A 15,806-nucleotide genomic window follows, 5' to 3' on the forward strand; every position below is an offset into this window, starting at 1 on the left:
ATGCTCTTTAATTTCTGAGTGGCACCATGTAAATAGGGTTGCACAGAGCCAGCGGCCGGTGGGTGGCAAGCGGGAGGCAGGGACAAGGATGCTCAAGGGGGGGACAAGGACAGTCAGGATGGACAAGGATGCTTGGGTCGGACAAGGATGCTCCGGAGGGATGAGAATGCTTGGGAGGGGTGAGAATACTCGGGGAGGGATGAGGACCCTGGGGACAGGGACAGTTGTTTGGGATGAGGACGCTGGGGAGGGACAAGGGTGCTCAGGAGGGATGAGGACCCTGGGAAGTGATGAGGACGCTGGGGAGGGATGAGAACGTTCAGGAGGGACGAGGGCACTCAGAGGGGGCACAAGGACATTCAAGAAGGACAAGATGGCTTGGGAGGGATGAGGACACTTGGGAGGGCCAAGGACGGTCAAGGTGGGACAAGGATGCTGAGAAAGGACACGGACAGTCAGGAAGGATGACGACAGCCAGGAGAAATGAGAACAGTCAGCGGGGATGAGGACTGTCAGGGGGGACAATGACCCTGGGAAAGGACAGGGACACTTGGAATGGACAACGGTGCTTGGGCTGGATGAGGATCGTTGCGGGATGAGGATGCTGGGGAAAGAGGACGACACTGGGGAGGGACGAGGACATTTGGAGGGGATGAGGACACTTGGGGAGGATGAGTATGCTGGGGATGGATGAGGAATTTTGGGAGGGATGAGGACACTGAGGAGGGATGGGGACACTGGGGAAGGATGAGGACACTTGGGGAGGACAAGGATGGGGACACTGGGGAAGGATGAGGACGCTTGGGGAGGACAAGGATGGGGACACTGCGGAAGGATGAGGACGGTTGGGGAGGACAAGGACACTGGAGAAGGAGGGACACCCGCCCACCTTGGTGCCACCCACCCTTTGTGGGTGGCTTTTGCTAGCAAAGAGCCCCTTTTTGGGGAACCACTTAATAAAGCTGGATTTTAGCTGAGCCAAGGGAACTCTGGCCTTGCCGCGTCCTGCACCCTGGCGACCGCCACGCTCCTGTCCCTCCTGTCCCCGGCTCGCCACCTGCCCTGGCCCAGGGGCTGCCGCTCCCCAACCCGTGTCCACCTGGAAAGAAAAGGGGACATTTTCCAGCACCCCGCAAGGGATGACGCCCCGTACCACCCCTGGTGCCCGTCACCCTGGCGTTGGGGCATCACTCACTGTGCTGCGGTATGCCCGTGGCCGCCTCTGTCCCAGCTCTCCGTGGGATCCCCAGCACTGTCCCCCAGTCCCAGGTGGGGATGGGGACCCCGGGTGAGAAGACGCCCTCTAAGGGTGATGGTGGCAGTGAGGGACCTGCCGGGGAGAAGGCAGGAGATGGTGGCATCACTATGGCATCACGATGGAGCCACCTCCCTCGGGGAGGTGAGGATGTGTGGGGTTGGCGGGGGGTCCGGGGACACTGCACTCACCCCCATAGCCCCCGTCGGCGTCCTCAAGGCCGAAGCAGAGGCCATCGACGGCCACTGCCAGTGCCCGGGCAAAGCTGGCGTCCAGGAGGAAGGAGCCATCGCAGGAGCTCACCAAGCTGCAGCGGGCGCTGGCGAAGTTGTCCTCCGAGACGGACCCCCAGCCGTTCAGCAGCGACCCCCCCGGTGAGCCCCTTGTCGCTTGCCGCTCTTCCTCCTCCTCCTCTTCCTCCTCCTCGCCCAGCTCAGAGGCTGGTGGCCCGTAGATGTAGCCGTAGGTGTGCAGCGGCGAGAAGGACCGTGGTGTGGTCGGTGCTGGGGGGCTGCGGGGGACATGGCAGGGCTGCCGCTGGCACCGGGGGATGCTGCCACCATCGTGGTGTCCCGGGGGGACGGAGCGTACCTGGGGCAGGTGGTGCCCTGGTCCATCTCCAGGTCCTCAGCCACCCTCTGCGGCGTGAGGACCCCATCGCTGAATGCCGGCGAGAGGCGCCCGGTGACTGGGGACATGTCCCTGGGGTGTCTGGTGGCTGGGGACATGTCCTTGGGGTACCTGGTGGCCAGGAACATGTCCCTTGGTGCCAGGTCACCAATGACAGGTCCCTGGGGTGCCTGGCGGCTAGAACATGTCCTTGGGGTACCTGGTGACCGGGGACATGTCCTTGAGGTACCTGTTGCCCAAGAAGATGTCCCTCTGGTGACCAGTGACTGAGGACACCTCCTCAGGGTGCCTGGTGACTGGGGATGTGTCCCTTGGGTGCCCGCTGGCTGGTGTTGTGTCCTTGGGATGCCTGGTGACCGGTGGCATGTCCTTTAGGTATCTGGTGGCCAGAGATGTGTCTCTTGGGTGCCTGGTCAATGGTGATGGGTCCCTGATGGGTCCCTGGGGTGCCTGGTGGCTGGGGACATGCCCTTGGGATACCTGGTGCCCAAGAACATGTCCTTGTGGTGACCGGGGGCTGGGGACATTTCCTCAGGGTGCCTGATGACCGGAGATGTGTCCCTGTGGTGCCCGGTGGCTGGGGAAGTGTCCTTGGAATGCCTCATGCCTGGTGACATGTCCTCAGAGTACCTGCTGGACAGGAACATGTCCCTTGGGTGCCTGGTCACCAGTGACAGCTCCCGGAGGCACCTGGTGGCCAGGGACATGTCTTTGGGGTACCTGGTGGCCAAGAACTTGTTCCTGTGGTGCCCGGTGGCTGGGGACTTCTCCTTGGGGAGCCTCATTACTGGGGACGTCTCCCTTGGGTGCCCGCTGACTGGAGATGTGTCCTTGGGGTGGCTGGTGGCTGGTAACATATCCTTGGGGTACCTGCTGCACGGGAACGTGTCTCTGCGGTGACCGTGGACTGGGGACATGTCAGGATGCTTGGTGACCAGGGACATATCCCTGGGGCACCTGGTGACCGGGGACATGTCCTCAGGGTGTTTGGTGGCTGAGATTGTGTCCCTCTGGTGCCTGGTGGCTGGTGATGGGTCCTTGGGGTGCCTGGTGGCTGGGGACATGTCCCTGGGATGCCTGGTGACTGGTGACACATCCTTGGGGTGCCTGGTAGCCAGGAACTTGTCCTTGGGGTGCTCAGTGACCAGCGACATGTCCCTAGGGCGCCTGGTGACCGGTGACACATCCCTGGGGCTCTCAGTGACCGGGGATGTGTCCCTGGGGCACTGGGTGGCCGGGGACATGTCCTTGGGGATCCCAGTGACTGGGGATGTGTCCCTGGGGCACACGGGGGCTGGGGACCTGCAGGTGCAAGGGACACGGTGGCTTTTGCAGCATGGGTGGGGTGCAGGGCACCCATCTGCGTCCCCAGGGTGGGGACACCCAAACTCACCGGGTCACTGGCGGGTGCCATGCATGGGGTGGTCTTGGGGGTGTCACTGGTGACCCGGTGACGCTGGAGGAAAGCAAGGCGCTGCCCCGCCGCGGTTTCGGGGAGCTGAAGACCGGCAGCTGCCGTGGGTCCCCTCCGGCCATCAGGGCGGTGTCAGTGTCACCATCATGTCCCCTTTGCTGAGGCCACCCGGCTGCCAGCCCAAAATCTGTCCCCCACTCACCTCTGCTCCCGGTGACTGGGACGTAGCCGGGGCCACCCGCGAGCACCGGGGTGCTGTGCACTTGGTGCAGCTCTGCATGGGGTGGGGGGACACAGAGCCATGAGCCACCTCCCCGGTGCCTGCCATGTCCCCCCGCGTCCCTCCCCTACCCACCTCGCTTGCGGATGCGCTCCCAGGGTGCTGGGTTTGGGGTGCTGGGCGAGGTGTGCACCCCGGGGTGCCCCCCGCCACAGCACCCGGTGTCCCCAAGGGGCGGTGGGTGCCCCCCACGGAGGCTGCTGCGGTTGGGGGGCGTGGGGGGTCCGAGGCTCGGCGGCTCCAAGGACAGAGCTGGAGGGGTGAGAGCGGTCAGGGCACCCATGGGTGCTGAGCTGGGTGTCCCTTGTCCCCTCCATCCTCAGCTCTGGCTGTACCCAGGTCCCTGCTGCCTGCAGAGAGGGTCCCATGGAAATGGGGGGTCCCAGGCATAGGTTGGGGGTATCTGGCACACTTTGCTGGTCCCATAGCACGCAGGGGGGGTTCCAGGCACTGGGTGGGGGTCCCGTGGCAGTGGGTGAGGGGTCCCATGGAAGTGGGTGGGGGTCCCAGGGCACTGGGTGGGAAGTCGAGTCCCATGGCATCATGTGGGGGTCTCACTGGGATGGGTGGGGGTCCCATGGCACCAGGTGGGGGTCCCAGAGCACCCTGTGGGGGGGTTCCATAGCACTGAGTGGGGGTCCCATGGCTCTGGGTGGGGGTCCCAGCCCTGGGGCTCACTGGAGGGGTGGGGATCCCATGGCACTGGGTGAGGGTCCCAGCTCCCATGGGTCTCACTGGAGGGGTGGGGGTCCCTGCCGTCGCTGCCCAGGAGCCGGCTGCTAAGGCTGCTGTTACTGCTGAGGTTTTGGGGGGCACAGCCGGGTTTCCAGGGGCCACTGAGCCACGGTGAGTCACCGGTCACCAGCCTGCAAGGCAAGGGGTGCCATCAGGGTGTCTTGTCCCTACCACGCGAGGGACTCCCCATGTGCCCCACCCTACGGCCACTCACCTGTGGCGAGCCGCGGCGTCTTGGCTGGCACGGCGCTGGCAGAGGAGGAGGAGGAGGGCGAGCAAGGCCAACCAGAGCAGCGAGCCAACAGCCGCGATGACAGCGGGCTGCCGCAGCACCCGCACCACCCCATTGCTCCCCGCCGTCAGACCTGCAAGGGTCCCACCAACGTCACCCCTGTGCCACCACCTTGACCCCCACCTGCACCCCACCTTGTTCCCCATCCCCTACCTAGGACACTGCAGGTGGCATTGCTGCGGACCCCCAGCCCTGCGCTGTTGAAAGCCGCCACCTGGACGCAGAATTCGGCCCCAGAGCTTGGGAGGAGGGTTTCCAGGCGGCGGGTGCCTCCGTCCACTGTCCTGTTAGTGGGGTGCTGCCAGCCCTCTCCCATTGACCAGACCTGGTATGCACCAAGAGGAGGGGCCCTCTTAGATGAATCCCCTTGATGGACCCCCATTGATGGATCCCTCTTGGACAGACCCCTTGGATGACCCCCTTAGAGGAATCCCTTAGGTTGAAGCCCCCTGGATGGACCGCCCTGGGTTAGATCCACGTGGATGACCCCCTTCCTTAGGTTGACCCCTTGGATGGATCTCCTTGGATGGATTAACCCCTTAGATGGATCTCCTGGGATGGACCTCCACCTTGGTTGGCCCCCTTGGATGAACCCCCTTGTTGAGATCCCTCTTGGATGGACCCCTTATGTGCATCACTTTTGGATGGACTGCTTGGGTGCCACTCCCCCAGCTTGGACAGACCCCCACCTTTGAATGGCTCCCTCCTCAGATGGATCCCCCTTAGACAGACCCCTTGGATGGACCCTCCTTGGCCAGAAGCCCCCCAGACTCTCCCCACCACATCACCCCAAACCTTGTAGCCCCGAATGATGCCATTGTGGGCCTCAGGAGGAGGTGGCTCCCAGGTCACCACCACGGTGCCGTTCCCCGTCTCAGCCTGGCCCACGGTGACGTGCTGGGGCGCCGCACTTGGTACTGCCGGGACAGGGGTGCTGAGAATCCTGGAACCCCCAGCCAAACCCCCATCCTTCACCTGGACATCCCTGGGGACACCTCACGCCCAGCACACCTTCCTCGGGTATCCAGAGGTGCCTGCTGTTGCTGTCCAAGCCTTGGGTCCCTCCAGTGTAGGGTCGGACCTTGAACTCGTACTTGTAGCCCCTGCGGAGCGCAGGGATGATGGTGCTGAGCTCCCTGCCTGCGTCGTGTTGGACCCAGGAGGTGCTGGCAGGGAGCAGGCAGCGGTACAGCACCATGTAGCCCTCCGGCACCGGCGCTGGCATCAACATCTGGAGGGGATGGGAAGGGTTACGAGGCGTGGTGGGATGCAGATGGGACATGGGGATGGAGCTCCAGCCTCATCCCTATGTCCCATCCCACCCTTCTGGTGGGGACGTCCCGGCATCACACCAACCCGCCAGTGGAGCCGGATGGCGGCGGTGGGCAGCGCGGTGCCGTTGTCCAGGTGCAGACGCACGGCCAGCAGGTCCCGTGGCGCAGCCTCCCACCGGCCCGTCGGCAGCTGGTCTGTGGGTAGAGGGAGGCTAACGGCAGCACCAGGCAGGAGCAAGGTCCCTTAGCACCCACCCCAGATACCCATGCCTGGAGATCCTGAAGTCTCCTTAGAAAGACCCACTCAAACAGACCCCTTGGATGGACCCCTTCGGACAGACACCCTTTGATGAATCTGTCTTGGATGGACACCTCTTGGATGGATGTCCTTTGATGGACCCCATGATAGACTCCCATTGATGCCTCCCTCTTAGATGGACCCTCTGGATGGATACCTCTTGTTGGATCCTCCTTTAATGGACCCCCACCTTGGACAGACCCCCTTAAATAGATCCCCTTGGAGGAACCCCCTTGGATGGAACCCCTTTAGATGGACTCTCTTGAATGAATCCCCTTGGATGGACCCCCACCTGGATGCATCCCCTTAGATGGATCCCCTTACACGGACACGCTTGGATGGACCCCTTGGATGGATCCTGTTGGATGGATGCCTTTAGATGGACCTCCTGAGATGGTCCCCCCTTCAGAAGTACCCCCTTTGATGGACCCTCCTTGAATGGACCCCCTCAGATGACTCCGTTGCATAGACCCTTTTTTGATGGACCCCCTCGGATGGATGCCCTTGCATGGACCCCCCCTTGGATGGACTCCCCTTGGATGACGTCCTTGGATGAACCCCATTAGATGGGATGGACCCTGTTAGATGGATGCCCTTGCATGGACCTCCGGATGGCCCTGGGTGCCCGTGGCGGTTGGAGGCCATGGAGGTCTCACCACTGACCCTCCACGTGGAGGCGGGCGGTGGCAGCAGCGGTGCCCAGCTGGCTCTGTGCCGTACACACGTAGGTGCCGGCGTCGGCGGGCGTCACGGCGTAGAGGCGCAATGTGTACTCCGGGTCCACCTCGTGCCTGCGGGTCACCAGCTCTCCATCAGCCCCATCACCGCCCCACCCTGGGGATGGGACACCTCCACCCTGCCACCACCTACCTGCCCCAGGGCAGGTCCCCACGCTCCTTGTGCCACTGCACCCGCGGTGCCGGGTCACCTTGGGCGCCACAGCCCAGCTCCACGGTGCTGCCGGCAACCGCCACGGTGTCGCTCGGGCGCCGCACGATGGTCGGCTTCTCTGCAGGGTGACATCAAGGATGTGCCACCAAGGCTGGACATGACATGTCCACCACCCATGGGAGACCCTTGGCTTACCCAGGACGGAGACACGGGCGCCCCGGCTCTCCCTCTTGCCTGCCGCATTGGCCGCCACGCAGATGTAGAGCCCGGAATCGCTCCGTCGCGCTGGTGCCACCCGCAACTTCCCATTGGTGACCATGTACCGGTCACCGGTCAAGTCCAAGGTCACCCCGTCCTTCTTCCAGGTGACGTGGGGTTCGGGGTGCCCCGAGGGTGGCACGCAATCCAGCTCCAACGCTTGCCCCGCCGTGGCCACCAAATCACCCGGCTGCAGGCGGAAATTATCCCGCAGCACTGCGGTGGGGAAGGGACACCATGGGTGGGGGGGACACACACAGGATATTTTGGGGCCCCCCCACCCACATCATCCCCATGGGGTGTCCTTACCAGCTGCGGTTTGGGGTGCCGTGGCTGCGCCAGGCGGGTGGCAGCCTGTGGGGTGACGTGGAGGCTGGTGGGTGCACTGAGCAGGCACGGTCTCAGCCCCCGGGAAGCGGGGGCAGAGTTAAGGGTATTTTGCCCCTCTCGGGGGCTGCACTCACCTCCTTGGCGCAACGCGGTGAGGCAGAGCCCCAAGCCCAGCGCCAGCGCCCAGCTGCCCGCCATGCCGGCCCTGGCCAGCCTTCCCGCTTCCTCCCTAAATCCCGGTCCCTCCCCGCCAGCACCGGGGCCGGATCCGGCTCCGGATGGGGGGGGACAATAGCCGGACGTGGGGACCGGGAAGTGATGGGGGAGCGGGGAGGGGGGTGGATGCACAAACAGCTCAGCCAACCCACGGCGGTGGGAGCGCCGGGGTGCGGTGGCACCAGCAGCAACCGGAGGCAGTGGGGCTGGGGACGCTGGCGGTTAATGAATTTAATTAATCAGAATAAATTCCATCCCCCACGGCCATATTCAGAGGAAGACAAATTAAGAAGAAACAACCTCTTGGCTGGGGATGTCATCAGTAGGGACCAGAGTGAATGGTCCAGAGTGTCCCAGGCTCTGCAAGCTTAAATTTGGGTGCCAGCCAAGTGTGTCGAGCTCATCCATTCTCAGCTGCCACCCGCCTCTCGTGTGTGTCCCCCCACCCCGGGGGGGCACCCTGTCCCACAAAGACACCCAAGGGTGCCACCACCGGCCGGGTAGTATGTTTAGTTTATTGGTTAGTAGTGCACCCTAAGCGCCCCGGGGTGCCCCGGCACCCACCCTGGGTGCCCAGGGGCCCAGCTCGCTCGGACAGCCGCTCTCCGGTTTTCATCCTAAACCTATTTCCCGGGAAGGCCTGGGGGAGAGGCGACGGTGCGCGCCCCAAAACTGGGGGATTTTCACAGAAAATTCAGGCGCGGTGGAGGGCCAGCGCTCGGGCCAGGGGTTTGAGCCCACGTTTAGGGGACGGTGCAGCCGGGGAGCGGCAGGGAGGAGGGAGCCCCCCGTTTAGGCCTTCTGCGTGTGTGCACGCTTGGGTGAGCTTGCATGCTAGCGTGCCCCTGCTCCGCGCAGCGCCGGGCACCTGTGTGCACGCATCCGTGTGCAGCGGCAGGCGGGCACGGCGCTCTTGCATGCACCGGGTGCGGGTGTGCTCGTTCGGCGTGCTGCGCACGTGCTCCCCGCACGCTTGTGCATGTTCCGTGCACGACCTTAGCTGCACGCTTCGTGCATGCTCTTATCACACGCTTTGTGCACGCTCTTTCCACACGCTCCATGCACGCTCCTTCCGCATGCCCTGTGCGTGCCCTCTGCAAGCGTTGCATGCATGCTCTCTCATGCTCTTTGCAAGCTCGCTGCGTGCTCCATGCATGGCCTATGCAAACGCTGCATGCCTGCTCTCCTCGCACGCTCTGTGCATGCTTTCTTGCAAGCTTCACGGATGCTCTTTTCTCACACCTCGTGCATGCTCTCCCTGCACGCTCTGTGCAAGCTCTCTGCAAACACTGCATGAACGCTCTCTCCACACGCTCTCTCCACGCGCTCTGTGCACGTTCTGCACAGACCCTCTCTGCATACTTGTGCTCTCTGCACGCTCCATGCACACTCGGAGAGCACTCCGGATGCTGGCACGCTTTCTCTGCAAATGCCATGCACAGTCTTATCTGTGCATGCACACTCTGCATGCTCCATGCATGCTTTCTGCATGCTCCGTGCATGCTCTCTGCACACTCCGTGCACGCGGTCTCCATATGCTCTGTGTGTACTCTCTCCACACAATCCATGCAGATTGTGCTGCACACTCTCGTTGCACACTGCATGCAGGCTCTCTCTGCACTCTTTATGCACACCCTTGTGCATGCCCTCTTGCACCCTTTGTGCACGCTCTCTCTGCATGCTCTATGTGCATGCTCCATGCATGCCCTCTTTCATGCTCCGTGCATGCTTTCTCTGCACACTGCATGCATGCCCTCCGGCACGCTCCATAATTGCTCTCTCTGCACACTGCGTGCACACTCTCTGCACGCTGTCTCTGCATGCTCCGCGCATGCCCTCTTGCATGCTCCGTGCATGCTTTCTCTCTGCATTGTGTGCACGCTCTCTCTGCACGCTTTCTGCATGCTCTGTGAATGCCGTCTTGCAGGCTCTGTGCATGCTCTGTCTGCGCACTGCATGCATGCTCTCTGCATGCTCCGTGCACGCCCTCTTGCATGCTCTGTGCACGCTTTCTCTGCATACTGCATGCATGCCCTCTTGCATGTTCCATGACTGTCCTCTCTGAGCAGCGAACTCAAGCTCTCTCTGTGCGCTTTCTGCATGCTCCATGCGTGCACTCTCTGCACACTGCATACGCGCTCTCTCTGCATGCTCCATGCATGCCTTCTTGCACACTCTCTCCATGCACTGCGTGCACGCTCTCTCCCGCACGCTCCCAGCAAGCGCCCATGCATTCCGCACGCTCCCTGCACGCTCGTCCCGGCGAGAAAGCCATTAAAGCGACGCCCCAGGAAGGCGGGGGACGGAAGAGGGGAGCTCCGGGTGGGATCAATAGCAAATTAGTGACTTTACGCCCAGCCGAACGATGCCCGGTGGCGGGAGCGGGGCCGTGCCGGTGTCCCCGCTCGCTTGCCAACACCGAAGCGCGCACGTGTCCCCCCTGCTCAGGCGCTGATCTCCACGGCATTGGCCTCCTCCTGCTCTCGGATGACATGGACTCCGGCAGTCCGCAGCAGCCGTGGGGCGCCGCGGGAACGCGCCGGCGAACCCGGCGGCGACCTGTGCGTCCTCGTCGAGGCGGGAGAGCGAGCCGGTGAGCGATGGTAGCGACGAGTCGAACGCCCCACCGGTCCTGGCGAACGACCGGCTGCCGGTACCGGCGAGCTGGTGTAACCCGGTTCAACCGTGCCGCGGGGTTCAGGCGACGAGTCCTCCTCCGCCTCCGGCGAGTCCTGCCAAAAGCCAAGGGTAGATGAGCGTGCGAAGCGTGCGAGACCCGGCGCCGCGGTGCAAAGCCGGCACGCTACCGGCACGCTACTGGCTGCTCACCTTGTCCTTGAGGATGTACAAGGCCACCGGGTTTTTGCGCTCGTGCTCGCCGCTCCGCGGAATGCCCTCGGCTGCGTGGAGGCAAGGTGTTGCTTACCACGCCTGCGGTGTTGGCGTTCCCCAACCCGCCGCGCCAGGGCCGGCACTCACCCTCGTGCTTCAGGCGCTCCTCGTCCTGCTCGGTGTATTCAGAGGCCGGTTGCGTCTCCGCTTGCCGCTTCTCCCTGGGGAAGGCAGAGAGGTGGAGCACAGTGCTGTGGTGAGGGAGGGATGGGATGGGATGGGATGGGGTGGGACGAATGGGTCAAGGTGGGATGGGATGGGACAGGATGGGACAAGATGGGCTGGGATGAGGTGGGATGAGATGGGATGGGGTGGAATGGGACAAGATGGGATGGAATGGGACAAGATGGGATGGGATGGGATGAGATGGGATGAGATGGGATGGGATGGAATGGGACAAGATGGGATGGGATGGGGTGGGGTGGGATGGGATGGGATAGGACGGGATGAGATGGGATGAGATAAGATGGGATGGGATGGGATGGGACGGGACAGGACGGGACAAGACGGGATGGGATGGGGTGGGGTGGGGTGGGTCAAGATAGTATGGGATGGGATGGGATGGGATGGGATGGGATGGGATGGGATGGGATGGGATGGGATGACATGGGATGACATGGGATGGGATGGGATGGGATGGGATGGGACGGGACGGGACGGGACGAGACGAGATGAGACGAGATGAGACGAGATGAGGCGAGATGAGACGAGATGAGACGAGACGAGGCGAGATGAGTCAAGATGGGATGCGATGGGATGCGATGGGATGCGATGGGATGCGATGGGATGCGATGGGATGCGAGATGAGATGAGATGAGATGAGATGGGTCAAGATGGGATGAGGCAAGATGAGACAAGATGGTGTGGTGTGATATAGTACAGTAGAGTATGGTATGAGACGGGGTGAGGTGTGATCTGATGTGATGATGTGATGGGACAGGACAAGATGGGATGAGATGGGACAGGATGGGATAGGACAAGCTGGGATGGGAGGAGATGAGACGGGACAGGATGGGATGGAACAAGACAGGTTGGGACAAGATGGGACAGGATCAGAGGCTCCCACGTTACCCCCAGCCGTACTTCTTGGAAGGTTTCCAGCAGGCACAAACTGTCACCAGGGTGACAAGGAGGAAGATGCCGCCCGTGGAGAGGATGATGTAGAGGGAGCTACGTCCTGGGGGAGAAGAGTGAAGGGGGACAACCCCCCCCAAAATTTTAGCTGGGAACATCTGCAAGGGATGGCCAGCCCTGGGGGTGTGGAAGCAGGGAATGGGTGGCTTACGGTAGACGGTGAGCTTCACGGGGACGCTGCGGCCATGGCTGATGGGGTTCTCCACCAGGCAGCTGTAGACATCATCATCAGCCATGAGGACGCGGGTGATGGTGAGGATCTTCTGGTCGGGGGAGAGGAGCAGGCGGGAGTCGTTGCTCAGCGGCCGTCCATCCTTCAGCCAGGTGTAGGTGGGCTTGGTGCCATTTTCATGTGAGCAGTTGAGGGTGAAGAACTCGCTGAGCTCCAGCACCGTTGAGGAGGCCACCAGCACTTGCGGCTTCGAGATGGGGACTGCGGGCGAGTGGGGGAACCAGGGTGACGCCATGTCTCGGGGGATGGATGGGCCCAGGGAACAGGAAAGGGGACAGCAAAATCCCACCGGGGATATAGCTTGGCTGCATGGGGTGGCTGAACCCCAAAACCCACCTCCCAGTTGGAGAAAGCCCTCCCAAAAAGTGGTCAGGGAAGACGTCCCATGGAGAACCCAGTCTCCGCTGGACGTCCTTCTTGTGCTTACTGTCCACAGTGAGGTTGATGGTCTTCTCGCCGGTGAAGGTGTCATCGGTGATGGACACCTCCACCTCGTAAGCGCCTTCATCGGCCAACTGCAAGGGGCTGATGAGCAATGAGCCGTTCTCCAGCACCCGGATGCGGTCGCGGTAATCGGGCCGTAGGTTGCCAATGATCTCAGTGCCGATGGACTGGACGACGGTGACAGGTTTGTCACGCTTCAGCTGCCACTTGACCACCGGCTTGTCGGCGCTGGCGCTGGCGTAGCGCACCGACAGCAGCGCCGCTTTGCCAGCCGTGCCGCGGACCAGCGGCGTGGGGCTGGTGATGTTCACCCCTGCCAGCAGACCTTGGGGTGGGGAGAGACAGTGGGGCACCGAGTCCGGGCAGGCTGCCTGGTCCTTTGAGCCTGGAGAAAAATGGGGAACCCCCCTCCCGGAGCAGTGCTGAGCACCCCCAAAATGCTTCACCCCTGCCGGGATGCCCCACCAGCATGCAAGCTGGCCGTTTGCGTAACCCTTTGCAAAGATGCATGCATCGCCCTGCAAAGTGCATGGGGGGTGGGAACTCTCCTGCACCCAGGTCAATGCAACGCTTTGCAAAAATGCATGCATCACCCCCCAAAATTGCATGGGGGGTGGGAGCGCTCTTGCAGCCGAGTCAATGCAATGTTTTGCAAAAATGCATGCATTGCTCCAAAAACTGCATCGGGGGTGAGAGCGCTCCTGTGTCCACGTTGATGCAACCCTTTGCAAAAGGCATGCATGACCCCCAAAAAGTGCATGGGGGGCTGCGAGTGCTCCTGCAGCCAGGTTGATGCAACCCGCCCTCTGCAAAAATGCATTCATCACCCCCAAAAATGCATGAGGGGTGTGAGACCTCCTGTTGCTGGGTTGATGCAATGCTCTGCAAAAATGCATGCATTGCCCTCCAAAATGTGCATGGGGGCAGGAGCTCTCCTGCAGCTGGGCCGATGCAACCCTTTGCAACAATGCACGCATCATCCCAAAAAAATGCACGGGGGGTGGGAGCCCTCCTGTGGCCAGGTCGATGCAATGCTTTGCAAAAATGCATGCATTGCCCCCAGAAGCTGCGCTGCTGCAGCCAGGTTGACGCAACTCTCTGCAAAGACGCATGCATCACCCCCCAAAATTGCATAGGGGGGGTGAGAGCCCTCCTGCACCCAGGTCAACGCAACGCTTTGCAAAGATGCACGCGTCACCCCAAAACTGCATCAGGGGTGGGAGTGCTCCTGCGTCCGGGTTGATGCAACCCTTTGCAAAATACATGCATGCATCTCCCCCCAAAATTGCATGGGGGGGTGAGAGGCCTCCCCTGCCTGCGTCAACGCAATGCTTTGCAAAGATGCGTGCATTGCCCCCCAAAATGGGGGGGGGGGGATGGATCTTTGCATCCCACCCCCAGCGCCGTTGGAAGTTCTGGTCCAGCCAAACATCCCCCCCCCAAGATGCAAAACTGCATCACGGGGGTCGGCGCACGTGCATTGCTCCTCATCGCTGGTTTTAAGCCAAAAAGGGCAGGGAAAAAGTGGAAAAACATGTTTTTTTGGGGGGGGACCCCCAAAACAGCCTCTCTCCCCAAAACACCGTAGCCTCATCCCTCCCCCTTGCCAGCCTAGGGGTTCCAGCGGTGAACCCCCATCCCGATGCCGTCATCCGACGGCGAACAAACCCCATATTGAAGAGGGGGGGAGAGTGGGAAAACCAGCTGGGGAGGGCGAAGCGGGAGCAAGAAAGGCTTTAAACAAGCCCGAAAAGTCATGGGACCTATTGGTATGCAGCGTCCGTCCGTCCGTCCTCCCCAGCAGTGCAGCGCTCAGCCCCGAAAACATGCCCTGACCCGAAAGATTTAGGGGACCCCCACAGGGAAAACCCAGGCACGGGATGGGGATGCGGCTTTTAATGCACCCTTGCACCCAGTGCACCCCCGAATCACCGCTTTTTAAACGTTTCTTCCCTTTTTTAACCCAATTGCTAATTTTTTTCTCCGCTCCGGGTAATAAATGTGGGGGTTAATTAATAAATCAGGCAATATTCCCGTCTTCCACAGCATCCCTGGCTTAGGGATGGAGACGTCCCACCCTTCCTGGCTGGCTCTTGTTGAAAAGACCCCCAAAAATCCTCATTTTCCCACAATTTCATGGACTAAATCCCTATTTCTTTGGAAAAAACCACAGCAGCATTTTTGGGGTGCCCTGGCTGCAACCCAGGCGCTTTTTTGGGGTGCAAATCAAAGCCGGTGGTGTGCAAAACCGACTCGCTTTGCTTTGCATCCTTGGCTCATCCGGAGGGAAATGGGGCCTCCCCGGGGCTGGTTTTGGGTCCGAACTATGGTAAAATGGTGCAAAATTGTTGCAGGTGATTTTCCGCATTGCCGGACCCGGGATGGGGTTGTTTGGGGCTCAGCGAACCCCAAAATGTGGGTGTTTAGGAAATAAATGGCGGATGCAACCGGGGTTGCAGCGGGATGGGGCGAACAGGAGCGAACCTAGAAATGGGGTGAAAAACGGGCTTTTTGGGAAAGCTGAAGGATGGGTAAGAAAAGAGAGTTGGGGATGCTGAAAAACGGGGAAAAAAAGGGGGTTTGGGGAAGCCGAAAAGCTGGGGAGAAGCTTGGTGCCGGATCCACCCCCCCAGCAGGACCCGCTTGGCTCCGGAAAAGTGTTTTTCCCAGTTTTTATCCACAATTTTCCCCCCTTTTTTCTTCTCCCAAGCGGAGGGGATGCTTGATGGGGCAGCACCCTCCCTCCCAGACCCCCTCTTCATGGGGTACCACCACCCTCCTCACCCCCTCGCACCGCACCCTCCATCCAGATACCCCCCAAAACTCATGGAAAAATAGGAAAACCCATGGAAAAATAGGAAAACCCCCTACCTGCGTGCAGCGCCAGGAGCCAGGTCACCGGCAGCAAGCAGGGGGGAACGGGGTGGCCCCGCGGGACGGTCGGCGCTCCCCACATTTCGGGCAGGCTCGCCCCCCGAATCGCTCCGCTTCCCCACTCCGGGCACGTCCCTCGGCGCTCCCGGCTTGGCGTGCGGCCCGGCTAATTTATTTCTTTTTTCCCTTTTTTTTTTTTTTGTTCTTTCCTTGCTCAATAGAGCCCTGTGTCCTGGCGGCTTTCGCCTCCCCGGCGGCCTCGAGCTGACATTTATTTGGGGCAAAACCACTCAGATTTGCAATTTTCAAACCCCCCCCCCCATTACAACCCCCCCATTCCCATGTTTTCCCCATCCC

General features: G+C 61.5%; 2 protein-coding genes across 2 annotated transcripts; both read right to left on the reverse strand.

Moving 5' to 3' along the window:
- Positions 1-927: 927 nt before the first annotated feature.
- ROBO4 (roundabout guidance receptor 4) lies at positions 928-7,870 on the reverse strand. The gene is made up of 21 exons (XM_059829719.1): positions 7,792-7,870; positions 7,637-7,681; positions 7,265-7,543; positions 7,049-7,187; positions 6,842-6,969; positions 5,963-6,075; positions 5,618-5,837; positions 5,402-5,523; positions 4,760-4,931; positions 4,529-4,679; positions 4,258-4,445; positions 3,655-3,831; positions 3,279-3,573; positions 2,830-3,187; positions 2,606-2,772; positions 2,336-2,536; positions 2,115-2,294; positions 1,847-2,017; positions 1,447-1,766; positions 1,196-1,330; positions 928-1,099 (listed from the first exon to the last, which is right to left on the reverse strand). The coding sequence occupies exons 1-21, from the start codon at positions 7,853-7,855 to the stop codon at positions 954-956; spliced, it is 3,771 nt and encodes a 1,256-aa protein (XP_059685702.1). The 5' UTR covers positions 7,856-7,870; the 3' UTR covers positions 928-953.
- A 2,447-nt stretch (positions 7,871-10,317) lies between these two features.
- On the reverse strand, positions 10,318-15,531 carry HEPACAM (hepatic and glial cell adhesion molecule). Its single transcript, XM_059829771.1, has 7 exons — positions 15,447-15,531; positions 12,559-12,900; positions 12,051-12,332; positions 11,837-11,942; positions 10,853-10,926; positions 10,703-10,773; positions 10,318-10,605 (listed from the first exon to the last, which is right to left on the reverse strand). Exons 1-7 carry the CDS (start codon positions 15,529-15,531, stop codon positions 10,318-10,320), a joined length of 1,248 nt encoding a protein of 415 aa, XP_059685754.1.
- Positions 15,532-15,806: the final 275 nt, after the last annotated feature.

The sequence above is a fragment of the Gavia stellata genome, chromosome 26 (assembly GCF_030936135.1).
Source record: "Gavia stellata isolate bGavSte3 chromosome 26, bGavSte3.hap2, whole genome shotgun sequence".
Taxonomy (NCBI): Eukaryota; Metazoa; Chordata; class Aves; order Gaviiformes; family Gaviidae; genus Gavia; species Gavia stellata.